Source organism: Somniosus microcephalus, chromosome 28, assembly GCF_052327205.1.
Source record: "Somniosus microcephalus isolate GS21.2 chromosome 28, FLI_Smic_1.0, whole genome shotgun sequence".
Lineage (NCBI taxonomy): Eukaryota > Metazoa > Chordata > Chondrichthyes > Squaliformes > Somniosidae > Somniosus > Somniosus microcephalus.
The window spans coordinates 3,147,066-3,167,508 of NC_141014.1; the positions used below are offsets into that span (position 1 = coordinate 3,147,066).

General features: G+C 48.7%; 1 protein-coding gene across 1 annotated transcript in view; it reads right to left on the reverse strand.

Moving 5' to 3' along the window:
- dmc1 (DNA meiotic recombinase 1) overlaps window positions 1–20,443 on the reverse strand; it is a 249,367-nt gene that overhangs the window by 182,009 nt on the left and 46,915 nt on the right. Inside the window, exon 5 of the mRNA XM_085969413.1 lies at window positions 5,313–5,365. Coding sequence (XP_085825539.1) covers window positions 5,313–5,365 — 53 coding nt within the window. The remainder of the gene's footprint in view (window positions 1–5,312; window positions 5,366–20,443) is intronic.

Consider the following 20,443-nt stretch of genomic DNA (forward strand, 5'->3'; position numbering starts at 1 on the left):
AGCGGCTATTTCCGCATATACCTTTGAAAGACACATCCATTATCTTGAAGACATATACGGGGCAGAAAGTATACCCCAGAGGGAAAATAAGGGTGCCTGTTGTATACAACGGCAAGGAAATACAGAAGTTGTATTTATACGTTCTGCAAGATGGTGGTCCACCGTTGTTGGGACGTGAATGGATCAGAAAGATACGTTTAGACTGGCACTCCATTCAGGCACTGACGGTGACCAGTAAGAAAAAAAACGATGATGATGTCATACCTGGACGATTAAAAGAAATCTCGGCTAACGCCAAAGAAGTGTTTCAACAGGAACTAGGAACCCTGAAAGGCGCCACCGCCTCAATAAAAGTGGAAGATGCGGCAATTCCCAAGTTTTTTAAGGCAAGGCCGGTGCCATACGCAATTCGTCCAGCCGTCGAGGCAGAGCTGGAGAATTTGGAAAAAGCAGGCGTGTTATCCAAGGTAGATTGGAGCGAGTGGGCAACACCCATCGTCCCGGTCATGAAGAAAACGTTGAATAATGATAAATCTGAAGAACAGAGAAAAGTTCGCATCTGTGGGGACTTCAAGGTGACTGTAAACCCGGTTCTTCACACGGTACAGTATCCTCTTCCGAGGATAGAAGGTATTTTCGCCTCACTATCCGGAGGGAAACGTTTCACCAAAATTGACTTAGCACAGGCATATCTACAGATGGAGGTTGAGGAGGCCTCTAAAAAGTATCTCACGATAAACACACACAAAGGCCTGTACCAGTACAATCAACTGGTTTTCGAAGTGGCATCAGCTCCGGCTATCTGGCAAAGAGCTATGGAGCAAGTCCTGCAAGGGATTCCGGGGACTCAATGCTACCTAGACGACATCCTTGTAACAGGAGAAAATGACAACGAGCACCTTGCCAACTTGGAGCAGGTGCTCACGAGGCTGAGAGAACGGGGCCTACGAGCAAATCGCCCCAAATGCGAGTTTTTCCAGAAACAAATATCATATTGTGGCCATGTCATTAACGAAGAAGGGTTGCATAAGTCACCTGAAAAAATTGAAGCGGTCGTAAAGGCCCCAGCGCCTGAAAATGTCTCACAATTAAGGTCGTTCCTGGGATTAGTAAATTACTACTGTATCATAAATTTTTACCAAACTTGTCGACGGTTCTGCACCCGCTTAACGCACTGCTACAAACGGGAGTAGTTTGGAAATGGAGCGAAGACTGTAAACATGCCTTCCATAAATGCAAAGGCTTGATCACGTCCAGGGAAGTGTTGGCTCATTACAACCCATCACTGCCAATCAGACTGGCGTGCGATGCATCCCCTTACGGCGTGGGAGTGGTATTATCGCATAGATTCCCTGATGGCTCGGAGCGGCTGATAGCTTTTGCGTCACGCTCATTGAACTCAGCTGAGCGTAACTATGCCCAGATCGACAGGGAGGCACTCAGCCTGGTGTGGGGGGTGAAGAAATTCAACCATTACCTACATGGACAAAAGTTTACCTTGTTGACTGACCATTAACCCCTCGTCTCCATATTCAACCCTAAAAAGGGTGTTCCCATTATGACAGCGCAAAGGCTACAGAGGTGGTCCCTTTTCCTAGGGGCACACCAATATGACATAGAGTACAAAGGAACAAAACAGCATGGGAATGCTGACGGGTTATCGCGCCTACCGTTGCCAACGATGGAAGAGGCGCCTACAGTGGACCCAGTGGAGATATTCCACTCGACCATAGTGGAATGTCTACCGGTGACAAATTCTACCATTGAAAAGGAAACGCGAAATGACCCGGCTCTCTCACGAGTCTACGATTTAACGTTGAAGGGATAGCCAGCACATGGCGAACCACTGTTGCCAGCATTCTCGCAAAGAAGAGAACAGCTGTCAGTGTGCCGAGGAACCTTGATGTGTGGATCCAGAATGGTGATTCCACCCAAACTCCAGGATAGAGTGCTAAAGGAGCTTCACGAGGGGCATCTGGGTGGAGTGAAAATGAAGAACTTAGCCAGAGCGTTTGTGTGGTGGCCAGGTATCGATGGAGACATCGAAGAAATGACCAAGAGCCGTCTAGGATGCCAGAAGGTCCAAAACGCCCCACCACAAGCCCCTCTACATCCATGGGAGTGGCCCTCATCTCCATGGCAAAGGGTACATATCGACTTTGCTGGTCCATTTATGGACTCAATATTCTTAATCGCGGTGGATGCACACTCCAAGTGGCTGGAGGTAATAAAGATGTCCTCCACCACCACGGAAAAAACCATCACAGTATTAAGGACCATATTCGCCAGGAATGGGCTGCCTGAACAGATCTGTTCTGATAATGGACCGCAATTTGTATCCGAAGAATTCAGGAAGTTCTTAAAAAACAACGGGGTTAAGCACTACACGTCCGCCCCATACCATCCCGCCACCAATGGATTGGCTGAAAGGTTTGTCCAGACCTTCAAGAAGGCCATAAAGGCCATGGGTAATGAAGACATAAATCTACAACATAAGGTAGATAACTTCTTGTTTGCGTACAGGAATGCAACACATGTGGTTACAAACCAAACCCCCGCCATGATGTTTTTCAATAGAAGACTAAGATGCCGGCTGGATTTGGTCAAGCCAAACGTCAGAAGGGACGTAGAGAACCGGCAATTTCAAAGCATGAATGAAAGGCCAACTAGAACCTTCCAGATAGGTCAACCAGTTTTGGCCCGGGACTACCGTACTGAGAAATGGCAGCCTGGAACTATTTGCACACGACTAGGACCGCTGATGTATACCATGGACATTGGAGAAAGCATAATAAGGTGCCATGCTGACCAGATTATAGAGTCATCCGAAAAAGGACAACCTACACAACTCTATACGCCTAGTGATGAAGCAGAGATACCCATAGTATCTACCTCCGATCCGGTGATACTGGAACCAGATAAACCCGACACCAGCATTGAAGCCGAATCGACCTTGCCAAAAGAACCTACTACACCACCGAGGCATTATCCAGACCGAGTCAGGAAGCCTCCAGAGAGACTGAATTTGTAATTGATTAACTTCAGCAAATGTGTATATTATTGTTCTTGTAAAAATGTTATTTAATGACTACTTAAAACGTTATGTACTATTTATCTAAAAGGGGAGGAATTGTAGTGTATGTACCTTTAAGAGGAACTATGTTTTTGAAGCCCCTGTATACTGTAGTACCAGTAGTGACCACTTGGGTATATAAGCCTGTGTAGCGTCTTGTGTTGTTAGTTCACCTCCAGACTTTGTTCAGTAAACACTTGTTAAATCAACTCCTGCATTCCGTGTCTCCATTAACACACGGATCTAACATGAATGAGGGATAAATATTGGTGAGGACATCAGGAGAACTCCCATACTCTTCTTCAAAAAGTGCCATGGGATATTTTAAGTTCACTGGGGCAGGCAGAATGACAGCACGTTAAACAATGGGTTTTGATTCCCAAGCGGCCTGGTTTGGGACTGTTCCTGGTTATTACTGAGGGTCAAAGCCAGAAAAGATTGCCTTCTAAAATGCATAGGTGCTCGTTAAATAATCTTAGACTGATCTGAAAATGGGACCTCAATATCAGGCTCTCTCAAGAGTTGAAGCATAATTACAGTGGAACCAACAAGGGCACCTATTGGGCAACGCTGAAGAACTGAGAATTGCTTCTCTATTCAGATACGTGCTGGAGATGATGGCACAAAGGGAATCCTTTTGCACCCATGCTTTTTTACCCATAGGCCAGGGTTACTGAATGGCCACATAAGGGATATTTCAAAGATGACTGAATGAAAAGAGACAGTAACAAGCTGGAGCAGGCTCAGGATCCAGTGGTCAATTAGACACGCAGACGAGAGCTTAATGTTCAAAACAAGTGAGGTTTATTCACCCATGCCAGTTGTGTCTTTAAGTGCAGAGATAAACAAAACAGTTACAGGGATTACTTTCCACCATACAGATTCTCATTCTTTGCTCCTTCCTCTCCAGCCTCTCTCTGACTGAACCATTTATCTGCCATTCCTCCTTCAAGGCTGGGAGTCGTTCCTGATTGACCTGAATTGCCGTTAAAAGATTTTGTAAAGCTATACTGCCTTGCCTTGGTCATGCTGACGTTTTATACAATTTCTTAAAGTTGTAGCCCTCTAGCGGATACAGAGCTCTCAAAAGCAGATGGCTCACATATTGTCCCTCTCTCGCTCTGTTACAGAGACAGAGGGCTAGATTTTACCAGCCCTGAGGTGGGTTTGGAGGCGGGGCTGGTGGGAAAATGGAAAAAATTGGGAGCGGGTCCCAACCCCACTCCCAACCCGCCTCCGAACCATCTTCCCGGGAGGCGGGTCCCCGACTCGCGCAGGGACCTGTCTCCTAGCGGCAGGAAGGGGATTAGAGCCAATTAACTGCCTGTTAACAGGCAGTTAAGAGGTTTTTCACCATTTTACACCTGCTGATGCGGGCCTCCTGACGTCGGGAAACCCCGCCAGGGTCAGCGAGGTGAGCTGTGGGTCTGATGCAGTGCAAGTGTGCAAATGACAGTTGCAGAGGTAGTGTGATGTGTGCAATGGTGCACAGGTAAGTATGACAGGTGAGAGAATGTAGTGAGAAATATTTTTATTCTGTTTATATGTATCTGCAGGTGACAAGATTTGATGTTTCTGGGAAGCCTCATCTGATCGGGAGAATTGACAGATGGCTTCTGCAATCTCACACGCAGCTGCCATCTGTTTTCTCCTAAGGAGAGTCATTGGTAAGCCTGGGTGCAAGGGCTCACCTTTGGACAGTGATTGTCAGTGTTTGACAGCACCTCAATGCTGTCAAACACTGTCAAATCATCTGTCAAACAAGTGTGGGGACTGTCACTTTAACAAAACGAGCAGATGAAGCGTCATGCACTGATATCTGACACTGGCTTTCCCTTAACTGGCCGGCAAGCCCGCAGGGCGCGCTTAACTAAGGCCAATCAGGGGAAAATAGTGTCAGGTTGTCAGACGTCGCTGGAGGCGGGACTAGAACCCGGAAACCAGCAGTCCTGCTCCCAATGGGTAAGATCCCGGCCAGAATATCTAACTCTCTTAATTCTGGAGGACAACCAGCTCCGAGCCCCAACCTTTGTTGCCGACATTCCCCACTCCCGATTGCCGGGGATAATCCAGGCTGTCAATGTGGCCAGTTGCCTGGCGGGAACTGGAAGAAAAAAATTATAATGAGGTCCTGCTGTTAAATTTGGCAGGATTCATGCATCCATGGCCTAGTCAAGTTTCTCCACCGTTTTCGGCCTCCCCATTGATACCGGGGTCATTGTATGTGTGTTGCACTCACCACCAAATGCCTCTGTGATTGCCATGCTTTCAATTCCTCCACCCAGTAGTTTACTGCAAAGCAACAAAATATATGTTAATGCTGCACAGAATCTTTCATTCATTTTCTAGCCTTACTTGCAGAAAGTGTAGCACGCAAATCATGCGAGATATGGTGACATGAATATTACACAGTTGCGGCAGCCATCCATTGTGTTCAACATAACCATATCTTATTTTGTGTGTTCACAAATCATGCATTACTCTTTTCTAAAATGCTTTATGAAATCTAACCTAAAATACTTTAAAGGTGTTTATTGAATAAGGAACGAGGAACAGCACCTTATCTTTCTATTAGGTTGTGGTAAAACCACCAATGAACTCCTGTACAAATGAATAACTGTCTTTAAAGCAATGTTACAGCACCTATGTCCGTTTGCTGAGTGTAAACAAGCTTTCTGTAAAAACCCTGAAACAACGCGATGACGTCATCACGTTGGTCACGTGGTGCCCCGAGTGGCGGGAAACGTGATGACGTCATGACGTCGGAGGTGGGAGGTTCTGAGTTCAGACCTCGTGGAACTAGTTACTGTGTAGACCTGTTTGCTGTTGCTCCTGCATGTTTTTGTTTTGTTCACCAGTTTAATTAAATTCGGTTAATTTACTGAACTGCCTCGACCTCAGTGATTTAGATAGGAATCCGTTGATTCCTACATTGGTGACCCCGAAGCTTCGCGGACGATTTTCGCGGAGACAAGCTCGAGAACAAGATGGATGTGAATGCAGTGAGTTTGAAGCTCCCTCAATTTTGGGAATAACAGGCAGCCTCCTGGTTCGTTCAAGCGGAGGCTCAGTTCTAACTGCGAAACATAGTGCTGGATCAGACCCGTTACCTGTATGTGGTCTCCGCACTGGACAGCTCGACGGCTTCCCGCATTATCAGCTTGCTGGAGACCCCGCCCGCGGAGAACAAGTACGAAACGCTCAAGGCTCGCCTCCTGCAGGTATTCGGTCTCACAAAGGCGGAGCGCGCACGACGCTTGCTCGCACTCCCCGGGTTAGGCGATGCTAAGCCTTCCGAGTTGATGAGCCACATACTCACCCTCCTCGGGTCTGAGCCGCAGTGTTTTATATTTCGTGAACTGTTCCTCAGCCAGCTCCCTGAACAGGTACAAGCAGCCCTGGCCAGGTCGACGGCTACGGACGGTGTGGCGCTCGCGGCCGAAGCCGACACCATTTACGCGGTGATGCAACAGTATTGCACCACCTCGACGTGCCCCGCCTCCAAGAACCCCGCCTCGGCACCTCCACAGACCGGTTTTTGCGACTACCACGCCCGTTTCGGTCAGAAAGCCAGATGCTGCCGACCCCCGTGTAAATTCGTGCCACTGGCACCGAGAAAGCAGCAACACCGATTGCGCGACCGGAAGGAAAGCCCCGAGGTCGGTTTCGCCGCCACAATGACAGTTGGTGATTCCGGGAAATTGTTGTACATCATTGACTCCATTTCGAGCCGGCGTTTCTTATGTGACACGGGCGCTCAGTGCAGCATCCTCCCCGCTTCGGTTCTCGACGTCCGATCTGGGCGGCGCGGTCCTCCACTACAGGCCGCCAATGGCAGCGCCATCCGTACGTACGGGAAGCGGCGTATCTGATTGTGTCTCGGCGGCCAACTCTTCCACTGGGAGTTTATCACCGCCACGATACCACTGGCAATCCTCGGTGCCGATTTTTTCTGCACGCATGACCTACTGGTCGACGTACGTAATCGCCCGCCTGCTCAAGGAATTTCCGGAGCTCGCTCGACCCACTTTCTCTGCGACGACCGCCAAACACGGTGTTGAACACCACATCGCGACAACCGGCCCCCCGGTTTACGCCCAGGCTCGGCGATTAGAGGCCGGTAAACTCGAGGCGTCGAAGGCGGAATTCGCCACTATGGAGCGATTGGGCATCGTTTGCCGATCTGACAGTCCCTGGTCGTCCCCGCTACACATCGTGCCACAGCCCGGCGGCGGGTGGCGACCTTGTGGTGATTATCGGCGCCTCAACAAGGTCACAACTCCAGACCGGTACCCGATACCGTATGTAATACCCACTGGAAATGTTATGTACGCTAAGTATGGTTATCAATCTTTAACTTAGACACTGTATTATCATTGTTATAAATCCCTGGGTTAAAGTTGCCCATGTGAAGGTACGACAAGAACTTTTAAGGACACAATGTGACTAAGAGCATACTTTCCATAATTCTGCACCAGTATCAACTGTTGCAGACAGTGAGGCTGCGCAGTCTCCAGGCAGAAACCCCAGGAGGAAGGGGTGGAGTCGGGGTTTTCGAGCGGGAAAAAGGAGCGACTGGAAGAGAAGAGGGCAGGAGCTCTAAAAAGAGGGCTCAGGAGGCAAATGGCTGCCGCATCCCGTCCCGGGCTTCCAAAATCGGCCGCCGCCCTTCGTATAAGTAGCACTGCATCCTGAACTGGCTGGCTGCAAGTCACCAGTACCGGGGGATCGTCGTCTGAACCCAGATCTGCAAGGCAGAGGTCTGGGGAGAGCTGCTTGCCTCGTGCTGATGGGGATCTACTTGGAAAAGCTGCAGAGAGAGAGAGAGAGACAGTCACCAACTCCAGCTGCTGCTGTGTGCTCTGCATCCAGAACTCAAAGTGGGATTCAGTGATCGTGAAGAGAATTCAACGAAGGGGTTCGGAGTCGTAAGTCTTGCAGACATTATACATACCATGAGCTCCAACTTAAGCGCGCCAACGAAAGAGTGCACTCGAATTTGGACACAGGGAGATTCTCCTTTGAATCCATGTAAATGGAGAATGTATGTTTATTATGTCTAGATTCATTCTAATGTATGCAAATGTCTAATTTAGTTCATTGACCTGTAATCTTCTTATACTGTCTGACGTTAAAATTATAAAGTAAGATAATTAGAATTAAGCCATTGTAGTAGTGATCTCCTTACTGGACTATAGAATACTGTCTACAACAGAGACCACATCTCACATATATCTAGAGAACCGTGAAGGGGTTACATTTTGGGGGCTCGTCCGGGATTGTGGTCTATTTATGTCAGTAAACTAACAGTATTGAATGCTCATTGCTAAGAGAGTGGTTTGTGGTTTTTATTGGGCTGTTTGAGCATAAAAGATGGATGTTATTGAAGTTGAAGCTTGGTGCAAACGGAAGCAGATAGCTACTACCCATGCCATTGTGCTGAATGGTGTTGCTAACGATGACCCTGATGATGTCTTGCTAAGGGCTCTGAATTGTGTCAAAGCCTTTGGAAAGGTTAGGATAGTTGAGCGCTGCTTGGATACAGCTACCAAGAAGCAGTTTGTGTTGATCCAGACATCAGAGAACCTGAGAGGTCATGGTTTACCTGAGGCAGTTGGGCTTTCTGAAGAGGCTGGTCCCTGGCCAGTTCAGTTTGTCCCTATAACTACTAAGGAAGAAGAAGGGTTTCAGACCAAGTTGTTGTCATTCTTGAGACAAGAAGGAAAGACTGTTGCTGATGTCAAAGGTCTGATAGGTCCTTCGGCCCTGGATATGAACACTCAGTTGGTCAGTGCCATTAGTTCTCTGGTGGATAAATACACCAATCTGCCCTTCGAGGCTCAGGGATACCGTAAGCTCCGTATGTTCTCAGGAGTGAGACCAACTCCCAGTGGGGAAGAGGAGTACGACGCCTGGGCTGAGCAGACCCTGCCTCTGCTAGAGGAATGGCAGTGTAGTGACAATGTGAAGAGGCAGAGAATAGTAGAAAGCCTTAAAGGTCCTGCTGCTGACATTGTAAGATTCTTAAAGGCGCAGAACACCTCTGCTACTTCCTTTGACTACATGCAGGCTCTAGAAACTGCCTTTGGAACTACTGAAACCATTTCAGATTTGATGGTCAGATTCAGAAGCACATTCCAGTGTGAGGGAGAGAAGCTGTCCAGTTATCTGCTGAGAATAGACAAACTGCTGCATTGTATGTTACGGAAAAGAGGGATTGAGTTGCCTGAAATGAATCGGTTCCGCATTGAACAGGTTGTTCGAGGTGCATTGCTCGAAGACGTGACTGCTCTTCGCATACGCATGACCCATAAGTTGCGAGATCCACCTACCTTCACTGAGCTGCTAAGGGAAGTCAGAGAGGAGGAGGATATGCTTCAGGCCCGGAATGTAGCAAAGAGTGCTGTGATGTCCAAGCTTGTGACTCCTGTTACAGTTCCTACTCCTAAGAGTGATGTCAACCCTGAGATGGAACAGCTGAAGAAGGAAATAAATGTCATGAGAGCCGAGATGGCATATTTTCGGTCTAAGCCCAACACAGAAAGGGATGACGCACGGGTGCAAAAGGTTGAACACCCTGCGAAGTCTAACAGCAAAATGAATGATTCCTCTAAAGGATATCCCCATGAAGGAGATAGACCTGGAGTCTTTTGTTATAACTGTGGAAAGGATGGACATTTCAAGCGAGAATGTAGAGGTGAGGAAAATCTAAAAAAAGTAAATGACCGTCTCATAAAACTTACCAAGAAGTCGGGAAACTACAAAGGGGCACAGTAACGGAACGGCCTGCTGTCCCTGTAGTTAAGACACGTTCCGCTAAGTGCAATAATAGACGAGGGGATATGAAAGACATCATACCTGAAGGTTTAGTAGGGCCGAGTTCTGCTGTATCAATACAGATTGAAGGCATTTATACTAAAGCTATCCTCGACACAGGTTCTCAGGTTACCATACTGTACAGATCCTTCTATGACCGATACCTGACGCATTTGCCGTTAACCCCAATCAGTCTTCTGCAGATCTGGGGCCTTAGTCCTGCTGATTACCCATATGATGGCTATTTGTCGCTGAGGTTGGAGTTCTTGGAAGCTGATGTAGGGACCACTGAGACCATTGATGCACTTGTGTTGGTTTGCCCTGACCCCATGGTGAAAGGTGAGGTTTCCATACTGGTTGGCAGTAATACACCCATAGTGAGACGACTCCTGACAAGCTGCAAAGAGCAGGGAGGTGAAAACTTCTTGAGCACCAGACACATTCACCCTGTTTTCAAAAAGGCTTTTGAGAAACTGCCTGAACTTTCTTCCGACGTAGATGATAGCAAAAGAGGAACTGTGTGGTACGTTCGAGCCAAACCTATCACCCTGCGTCCTGGAGGAGTGGCTAGAATCCCTGGGATACCAAAATTCCCTGGAACGCCAGGTACTGAAGCCATTCTGATAGAGTCACCTGATGATCCTGCAGAAGAGTCACGGTTTCCAAATGAGCTTCTGGTGAGACCAGAGTTGCAGACCCCGACAGCTGTGATGTCAAGGAGAGTTACAGTGACCGTGAGGAATATGTCAGGCAAAGGAATCACATTGAGGAAAGGAATGCCGATTGCGCATCTGTTTCCTGTAAATGTACTGTCGTCACATGTGAAGGAAGAGTCCAAAGTTAACTCAACCGGAGATCTGACACCCTCCTCCTTCAACTTTGGAGATTCATTCATTCCTAAAGAATGGAAGGACCGATTAGTCAGGAAGATGATGGAGCGGAGAGGAGTTTTCTCTACTCATGAGTTTGATGTTGGTTGTAGTAAGAGTACTTGCCATTCTATCAGAATTACCGAGGATAAACCCTTTCGGGAGAGGTCTCGACGGCTGGCACCAGCTGACATCGAAGCAGTGAGACAGCACCTGTCGCAGTTAAAAGAAGCTGAGATCATTACCGAGTCCAGGAGTCCTTATGCATCTCCTATAGTGGTGGTGAGGAAAAAGAACGGAAAGATTCGGATGTGTGTGGGCTTTAGGACGCTTAACAGACGCACTATTCCCGACCAATACACCGTTCCAAGAATTGAGGATGCACTGGCTTGTCTTAATGGAAGCAAGTGGTTCAGTGTGTTGGATCTCAGAAGTGGATACTACCAAATACCGATGAGTGAATCGGACAAAGAAAAGACAGCCTTTATATGTCCAGTTGGGTTCTACCAATTTGAAAGGATGCCACAGGGAGCTTCAGGCGCTCCAGCAACTTTTCAAAGAATAATGGAACAAACAGTTGGGGACATGAACTTGCTCGAAGTATTGGTGTACTTGGATGATATCATTGTGTTTGGGGCAACCCTTGAAGAGCACGAAGCTCGGTTGCTGAAAGTGCTTGGTCGCCTGGAGGATGAAGGTCTCAAGCTATCATTGGGCAAGTGTGAGTTTTGCCAAACATCCGTGTCCTATGTGGGGCATATTGTATCACAGGATGGAGTAGCCACAGATCCATCCAAGATCGAAGCTGTTACCACATGGCCCAAACCGAACACAGTGACTGCCTCGCGGTCATTTCTTGGGTTCTGTGGATATTACAGGCGCTTTGTGCAGGATTACTCCAAAGTGGCCCATCCTCTGAATCAGCTGCTGGCTGGTTACCTCCCACCAGCCGAGAGGAAGAAAAAGGCTAAAGGTAAAGAGAACAAGGACTACTTCAAACCCTCTGAGCCTTTTGGTGTTAGATGGGATGAGAAATGCGAAGAGGCCTTCCACACCTTAAAGCAAAGTCTTACTCAAGCCCCCGTGTTGGCTTTTGCAAACCCACAGCTGCCATATGTGCTACACGTGGATGCCAGTCAAGAAGGGTTGGGTGGTGTGTTGTATCAGGACCAAGGAGCAGGGCTGAGACCCGTAGCGTTCATCAGTCGCAGTCTTACGCCATCAGAGCGTAACTACCCAGCTCATAAGCTAGAATTCTTGGCGTTGAAGTGGGGGGTGGTGGATAAGCTGCAGGATTAGCTGCAGGATTATCTGTATGGAGCGAAGTTTGAAGTGAGGACAGACAATAATCCATTAACCTATGTGCTGACTTCGGCAAAACTTGATGCCACCGGCCACCGCTGGCTTGCTGCACTATCTGCTTACGACTTTAGTCTCAGGTACAGACCTGGGAACCAGAACATTGATGCAGATGCTCTGTCTCGTCGCCCACACTACCAGAAACCAGAGTGGAAAGATGTTGCTTCAGCGGATGTGAAAGTAACGTGTCAGATGTCCGTGGTATCTGGACCAAAGAATTCATTTCATGCCCAAGAGATTGACCACTTGGGAGCGTCAATGCATGCTGTTCCCCAGGCATTTTGCAACCTTTCCAGTTTGGATGTACAAAACTTACCCATGTTGTGTTCATCTGAAATATCCAAAGCACAACAGGAGGATCCCTGTATTCATGAGGTGTTTTCAGCTCTCCATCTGGGTGATATTACACAGATCGACAAATCAAAACATCCTGACTGTCGTCTGCTCCTAAGAGAATGGGACCACTTGGAAATTAAAGAGGGAGTGTTGTGTAGAATCACTCACCCACCCACTAAACCATGTCATTCACAGTTGGTCCTGCCTGAAAAGTACAGGGAAATAGTGATGAAGTCTTTGCATGATGACGCAGGTCATCTGGGAGTAGATAAGACCTATGGGTTGGTCAAGGACAGATTCTATTGGCCGCGTATGAAGTCTGCGGTTGAGGAGTTCTGCAAGTCCTGTGCACGCTGTGTCCAGAGAAAGACTTTACCTAAAAGAGTTGCTCCTCTGTTTCACATGCAAAGTGATGGACCTCGAGACCTTGTCTGTATGGATTTTCTGTCCATCGAACCCGATTCCAGCAATACCGCAAATGTCTTGGTCATTACAAATCATTATACTCGCTATGCCCAAGCTTTTCCCACAAAGGATCAGAAAGCATCCACCGTTGCCAAAGTGTTGTGGGAGAAATACTTCATCCACTATGGCCTGCCAAAGCGAATACACAGTGATCAAGGTAGAGACTTTGAAAGTAGACTTATACATGAGTTGTTGTCCATGCTCGGGATTGAGAAGTCAAGAACAACTCCATACCATCCTCAGGGAGATCCTCAACCTGAGTGGTTTAACCGTACTTTGTTAGACATGCTTGGAACGCTGGATTCAAAGCGAAAGAACAAGTGGAGTCGACACATTGGACATCTTGTTCATTCTTATAATTGTACCCGAAATGACGCTACTGGTTTTTCACCGTACTACCTCATGTTTGGACGTGAAGCGAGGATGCTGGTGGATTTGTGTTTCGGAATATCCAGTGATGGCACATCACAGAGAACTTACCTCAAGTATGTATCTGACATGAGAAAGGAATTGCAAGCTGCTTATGAACTTGCTGAGTCTGTTTCTGCCAAACAGAATAAAGGAAATAAGCAGAGGTATGACCAGAAGATCCGTTTTTCCCAACTCATGCCTGGTGACCGAGTTCTCATACGGAACCTAGGACTTCAAGGGAAACATAAGTTAGCAGACCGCTGGGCTTCTACACCTTACATTGTTGAAAGTCAAATGTCACAACTACCTGTGTTTTGGCTAAAACCTGCAGGTGGGAATGGACCCATAAAAATACTGTACCGGAATCATATCCTGCCATTGGGACAGCAAGTGCGTCTGGATCCGCCAGCGGATAATGAGCCGACACCTAGTAGGAGAACCCTACAGAGAAGGAGGAAAAAAACAAGAAACCAGGAAAACTTTGTTCCAGAAGACAGAAAACCCATGACACAGTGTGTGGATCATGAGGAACCTGATGAGTCGGAAGATGACGAATGGGATCTATGGTACGACCTCCCAGAAAGACGCATAAGACAGAATCTGGATGAATTGTCTGAACCATTTAGCTCAGGCTTGGACATGGTCTGGGAAGAACCAGATGCTTCCAAGAAGGAGATAAAAGAGACTGAAAGGCATGATAACAAAGGAACCAACGCCTCCAACGTAGCTGAAGGAACTGAAGACCGGGTATCCGAAATAAGGAGCTCACAGCGAGTTAAGAAGGTTCCTGAAAGATTGACATACAGTACACTAGGAGTGCCAAGTGTAATGATAGCCCCTACGGTTCGATATGTTACCTCCCTTTATACATGGTTGGGAAGCATGCAACCCCTTATGTGTAAAGTTCATTAGTCATGGGGACATGCCTATATTTGGTAGGGGGGGGGGGAGTGTAATACCCACTGGAAATGTTATGTACGCTAAGTATGGTTATCAATCTTTAACTTAGACACTGTATTATCATTGTTATAAATCCCTGGGTTAAAGTTGCCCATGTGAAGGTACGGCAAGAACTTTTAAGGACACAATGTGACTAAGAGCATACTTTCCATAATTCTGCACCAGTATCAACTGTTGCAGACAGTGAGGCTGCGCAGTCTCCAGGCAGAAACCCCAGGAGGAAGGGGTGGAGTCGGGGTTTTCGAGCGGGAAAAAGGAGCGACTGGAAGAGAAGAGGGCAGGAGCTCTAAAAAGAGGGCTCAGGAGGCAAATGGCTGCCGCATCCCGTCCCGGGCTTCCAAAATCGGCCGCCGCCCTTCGTATTAGTAGCACTGCATCCTGAACTGGTTGGCTGCAAGTCACCAGTACCGGGGGATCGTCGTCTGAACCCAGATCTGCAAGGCAGAGGTCTGGGGAGAGCTGCTTGCCTCGTGCTGATGGGGATCTACTTGGAAAAGCTGCAGAGAGAGAGAGAGAGACAGTCACCAACTCCAGCTGCTGCTGTGTGCTCTGCATCCAGAACTCAAAGTGGGATTCAGTGATCGTGAAGAGAATTCAACGAAGGGGTTCGGAGTCGTAAGTCTTGCAGACATTATACATACCATGAGCTCCAACTTAAGCGCGCCAACGAAAGAGTGCACTCGAATTTGGACACAGGGACAGATTCTCCTTTGAATCCATGTAAATGGAGAATGTATGTTTATTATGTCTCAGAATCACAGAAACCCCACAGTGCAGATAGAGGCCATTTCGGCCCATCGAGCCTGCACCGACACTTATCCCACCCGATCGCCGTAACCCCTACACCAACACATATCCCACCCTATCCCCGTAACCCCACGTATTTAATCCCCCTAACACTAAGGGTCAATTTTTTTTATCATAGCCAATCAACCTAACCCACACATCTTTGGACTGCGGGAGGAAACCGGAGCACCCGGAGGAAACCCACGCAAACACGGGGAGAATGTGCAAACTCCACACAGTCACCCGAGGCCGGATTCGAACCCGGGTCCCTGGCGCTGTGAGGCAACAGTGCTAACCACTATGCCACCGTGCTGCCTAGGTTCATTCTAATGCATGCAAATGTCTAATTTAGTTTACTGACCTGTAATCTTCTTATACTGTCTGATGTTAAAACTATAAAGTAAGATAATTAGAATTAAGCCATTGTAGTAGTGATCTCCTTACTGGACTATAGAATACTGTCTACAACAGAGACCACATCTCACATATATCTAGAGAACCGTGAAGGGGTTACACGTATATTCAAGATTTTTCCGCCCATTTGGCCGGCACGTCGTGGTTCTCCAAGATCGACCTCGTCCGCGGACACCACCAGGTGCCCGTCCACCCTCAGGACGTCCAGAAAACGGCGGTCATTACCCCATTTGGCCTCTTTGAATTTTTACGGATGCCTTTCGGGCTTAAAAATGCGACGCAGGCGTTCCAATGCCTCATGGATTCGGTGCTCCGGGACCTCAAATTCCTTTTCGTATATCTCGATGACATCCTCGTCGCCAGCGCGTCAAAGGAAGAACACCTACGTCACCTGCGTGTCCTTTTCCGTCGCCTCCAGGAGCACGGCCTTATAGTTAACCCAAACAAGTGCCAATTTGGTCTGAGGCAGATCAATTTTCTGGGCCACCGCATCACCGCGGAAGGGGCACTGCCACTCAGGGCGAAAGTGGCAGCCGTCGCGGCGTTCCCACGGCCGCAATCCGTCAAGGCGCTCCAAGAATTCCTCGGCATGGTAAACTTTTACCATCGCTTTGTCCCCCGGGCCGCCCAGCTCATGCAGCCGCTCTACGAGGCACTCCGAGGGAAACCGGGGCAAGAACCGGTGATCTGGTCGTCAGTCATGGACCGCGCATTTGGGGACACGAAGGAGGCCCTCGCCAATGCGACGATGTTAGCGCACCCGCTGCCCGGCGCCACCATCGCGCTCACGACAGATGCGTCGGACTACGCCGTCGGCGCCGTGCAAGAGCAATGGGTCGACGGGGCATGGCAACCGCTGGCGTTTTTTAGCCGCCAGTTACGTAGTAACGAACGTAGCTATAGCACATTTGACCGAGAGCTGTTGGCGTTGTTCCTGGCCATCCGCCACTTTCGTTTTTTATTAGGACGCCAATTCGTCGCTTTCGTGGATCACAAGCCCCTGACGTTTGCCATGGCCAAGACAACTGAGCCGTGGTCGGCCCGACAGCAACGGCAACTCTCGTTCATCTCAGAGTTTACCACCGACATCCGTCATGTGGCCGGCAAGGACAACGTGGTTGCCGACTGCCTTTCGCGTGCGGCCGTCCAGGCCGTCCAACTGGGTCTCGACTATTCACTAATGGCGGTCGACCAAGCGGCTGACCCGGAGACGCACGCTTTCCGTTCCGATTCGTCCGGCCTGCGGCCAGTGGACGTACTTTTCCACTCAGACGACACATCCTTGCTCTGCGATATCTCCCTGGGAGACCCACGCCCAATCGTTCCGTCATCCTGGCGCAGGAAAGTCTTCGATATCATGCACAACCTCGCCCACCCGGGTGTGCGGGCGTCACAGAAGTTGTTAGCATCCAAGTTTGTCTGGAGGGGAATGCGAAAAGATGTGCGCGACTGGGCCAACACCTGTGTCGTGTGCCAGAGAGCGAAGGTGCAGCGCCACATTAAAGCTCCTGTCGCCATTTTCGAGGTACCGGAGCGGCGATTCGATCATGTTCATATCGACCTCGTGGGCCCACTACCACCGTCACAAGGGTTCACGCATCTGCTGACAATCGTCGACCGTACCACCAGATGGCCGGAGGCCATTCCATTGACGTCCACCACCTCCGCGGACGTCGCCCGGGCTTATCTTTCGTCCTGGGTTGCCCGTTTCGGCGTGCCGTCGGACATTTCATCGGACCGCGGGCCGCAGTTCTCCTCTGCTCTGTGGAACGCCGTGGCTTCAGAATTGGGCGCCAAGCTCCATCGCACCATGGCTTACCACCCACAGGCCAATGGGTTATGCGAACGCTTCCATCGTTCTCTGAAGGCATCGCTGCGGGCCACCCTCCAAGGGACCGCGTGGATGGATAAGTTGCCATGGGTAATGCTCGGGTTGCGCACGGCGCCTAAAGAGGACCTGCAGGCGTCGGCCGCCGAATTGGTCTACGGCCAGCCGCTCAGGGTCCCCGGCAAGTTTCTCCCGTTGCCAACGCGTCCGTGGTCCGCCACTGAACAGCTGAAGGCTCACCGAGCCGCGGCGCACGCTTTCCGGCCCATTCCGACTTCACAGCATGGACTGCCTGCGTCACATGTTCCGCCAACGCTCATGAGGGCTAAATTTGTTTTTGTACGGCACGATGCCCACCGTAGTCCCCTCATGCTGCAGCTGTACAGGGCACTGGTGAGACCACACCTCGAGTACTGTGTACAGTTTTGGTCGCCTCATCTGAGGAAGGATGTTCTTGCCATGGAGGGGGTGCAGCGGCGATTCACCAGGCTGATACCAGGAATGGCGGGAATGACCTATGAGGAGAGACTATGTAGTTTAGGGATGTACACACTGGAGTTTAGAAGATTGAGAGGGGACCTCATAGAAGTGTATAAAATTCTGACAGGTCTAGACAGACTGGATGCAGAAGGAATGTTTCCCTTGGCGGGTGAGAACAGAACTAGAGGACATAATTTAAGGATAAGGGCTAAACCATTTAGGACAGAGATGAGGGGGAATTTCTTCACTCAGAGAGTGGTGAACCTGTGGAACTCATTGCCACAGAGGGCAGTGTATGCCAGCTCATTAAATATATTTAAGAGGGAATTAGATATATTTCTACGGGCAAAAGGGGTTAAGGGTTACGGAGAGAAGGCGGGGACGGGATACTGAATTAAAGGATCAGCCATGATCTCATTAAATGGCGGAGCAGGCACGAAGGGCCGAATGGCCTACTCCTGCTCCTATCTTCTATGTATCTATGTATCTATGTATGCCTCCATACACGGGCCCCTTCCGGGTACTGAAGGCGGGCGCCAAGAGTTTTCTGGTAGACGTCGGCGGGATGCCCGACTACATTTCCGTGGACCGCCTCAAGGCTGCACACCTGGACCTCGGCCAGCCAGTCGAAACAGCGCAACCGCCGCATCGTGTACGACCGCCCGCGGCCGCTACGCCTGGCCCATCGGCCCCGCTCCTCTCCTGCACCATCCATTCCTCTCCGGGAATATCGGAGTCGCTCCGACAGGATTGTCCGACCTCCTCGGCGATTGACTTTGATGATTAAAGACACTTCTGGGGGGGCGCATGTGGTAAAACCACCAATGAACTCCTGTACAAATGAATAACTGTCTTTAAAGCAATGTTACAGCACCTATGCCCGTTTGCTGAGTGTAAACAAGCTTTCTGTAAAAACCCTGAAACAACGCGATGACGTCATCACGTTGGTCACATGGTGCCCCGAGTGGCGGGAAACGTGATGACGTCATGACGTCGGAGGTGGGAGGTTCTGAGTTCAGACCTCGTGAAACTAGTTACTGTGTAGACCTGTTTGCTGTTGCTCCTGCATGTTTTTGTTTTGTTCACTAGTTTAATTAAATTCGGTTAATTTACTGAACTGCCTCGACCTCAGTGATTTAGATAGGAATCCGTTGATTCCTACAAGGTACTTTACGGCCTTCTGGACTCAACATCGAGTTCAACAATTTCAGACCATAACCTCTGCCCCTATTCTTTCAGGCGGCAGCTGTTGATGATTCTGCCATCCCCATTTGCAACATTGAACCACTCCTGCCTTCCACCCTATCACAGACCGTCTCTTTTGTTCGTTCCTTCCCTCCCTTCCTTTCCCTGTCTCTGCACCTGATTAAAATCTGTTACATCTCTAACTTTCTCCAGTTCTGACGAAGAGTCACAGACCAGAAACGTTAACTCTGTTTCTCTCTCCATGGATGCTGCCTGACCTGCTGAGTGTTTCCAGCATTTTCTGTTATATTTATTGAATAAGTACTTGATTTTTGAAATATTTCACTGCCCGTGTTGCCATTTCTGCTGCTTACCCTCCTCCCTAGTCACATCAGAAGGACAATCAATCTGTGTTATGATCTTTATCGTGACCATCATCAATGTCACGCATATGAGCCGGCTGAGGCAAAGCCATTTGCATAGTGCGATACCTTCGTCTGCAAAGTGTTCCCAGGAGCTGCCGTTTTCTTCCCAGATATAGATAGAGCTGGGGGCTGAATGTCCCAAACAGGCAACACCATGAATGCCCAGATACATATAAAATTTTAAAATGTATATTTTTCTGAGGTGTGCCACTAACACTGTAAAGAGGAGTACAACACAGCCCAGTATATAGAGGTCACCATTTGTAAGAAAATAAAAGAGAGTTGGCAGTACGGCACCACGTGTATTCAACTTCTGCACACTGCTATTTAGAACAAAGCAACAGAGACAGTTTCTGCAGTAAGTACAATAGAGACAGTTGCTGCAGTAAATGGAATAGACAGTTCCTGCAATGAATGGAATAGAGACAGTTCCTGCAATGAATGGAATAGAGACAGTTCCTGCAATGAATGGAATAGAGACAGTTCCTGCAATGAATGGAATAGAGACAGTTCCTGCAATGAATGGAATAGAGACAGTTCCAGCAGTGAATGGAATAGAGACAGTTCCTGCAGTAAATGGAAGAGACAGTTCCAGCAGTGAATGGAATAGAGATAGTTCCTGCAGTAAATGGAATAGAGACAGTTCCTGCAATGAATGGAATAGAGACAGTTGCTGTAATAAATGAAATAGAGACAGTTCCTGCAGGGAATGGAATAGAGACAGTTCTTGCAGTAAATGGAATAGAGACAGTTCTTGCAGTAAATGGAATAGAGACAGTTCCTGCACTAAATGGAATAGAGACAGTTGCTGCAATAAATGGAATAGAGACAGTTCCTGCAATAAATGGAATAGAGACAGTTCCTGCAATAAATGGAATAGAGACAGTTCCTGCAGTGAATGGAATAGAGACATAGGCCTAGAAATTGGGTTGAGGCGCCAAGTTCGCCTGGGCGCTGGTTTTTGCGCAGCGTTCGTAGCTGTAGCGATCGTCAGAAATTCAGTTGAAGTGCCCCTAGAGGGAGACGGGGCGAGGCT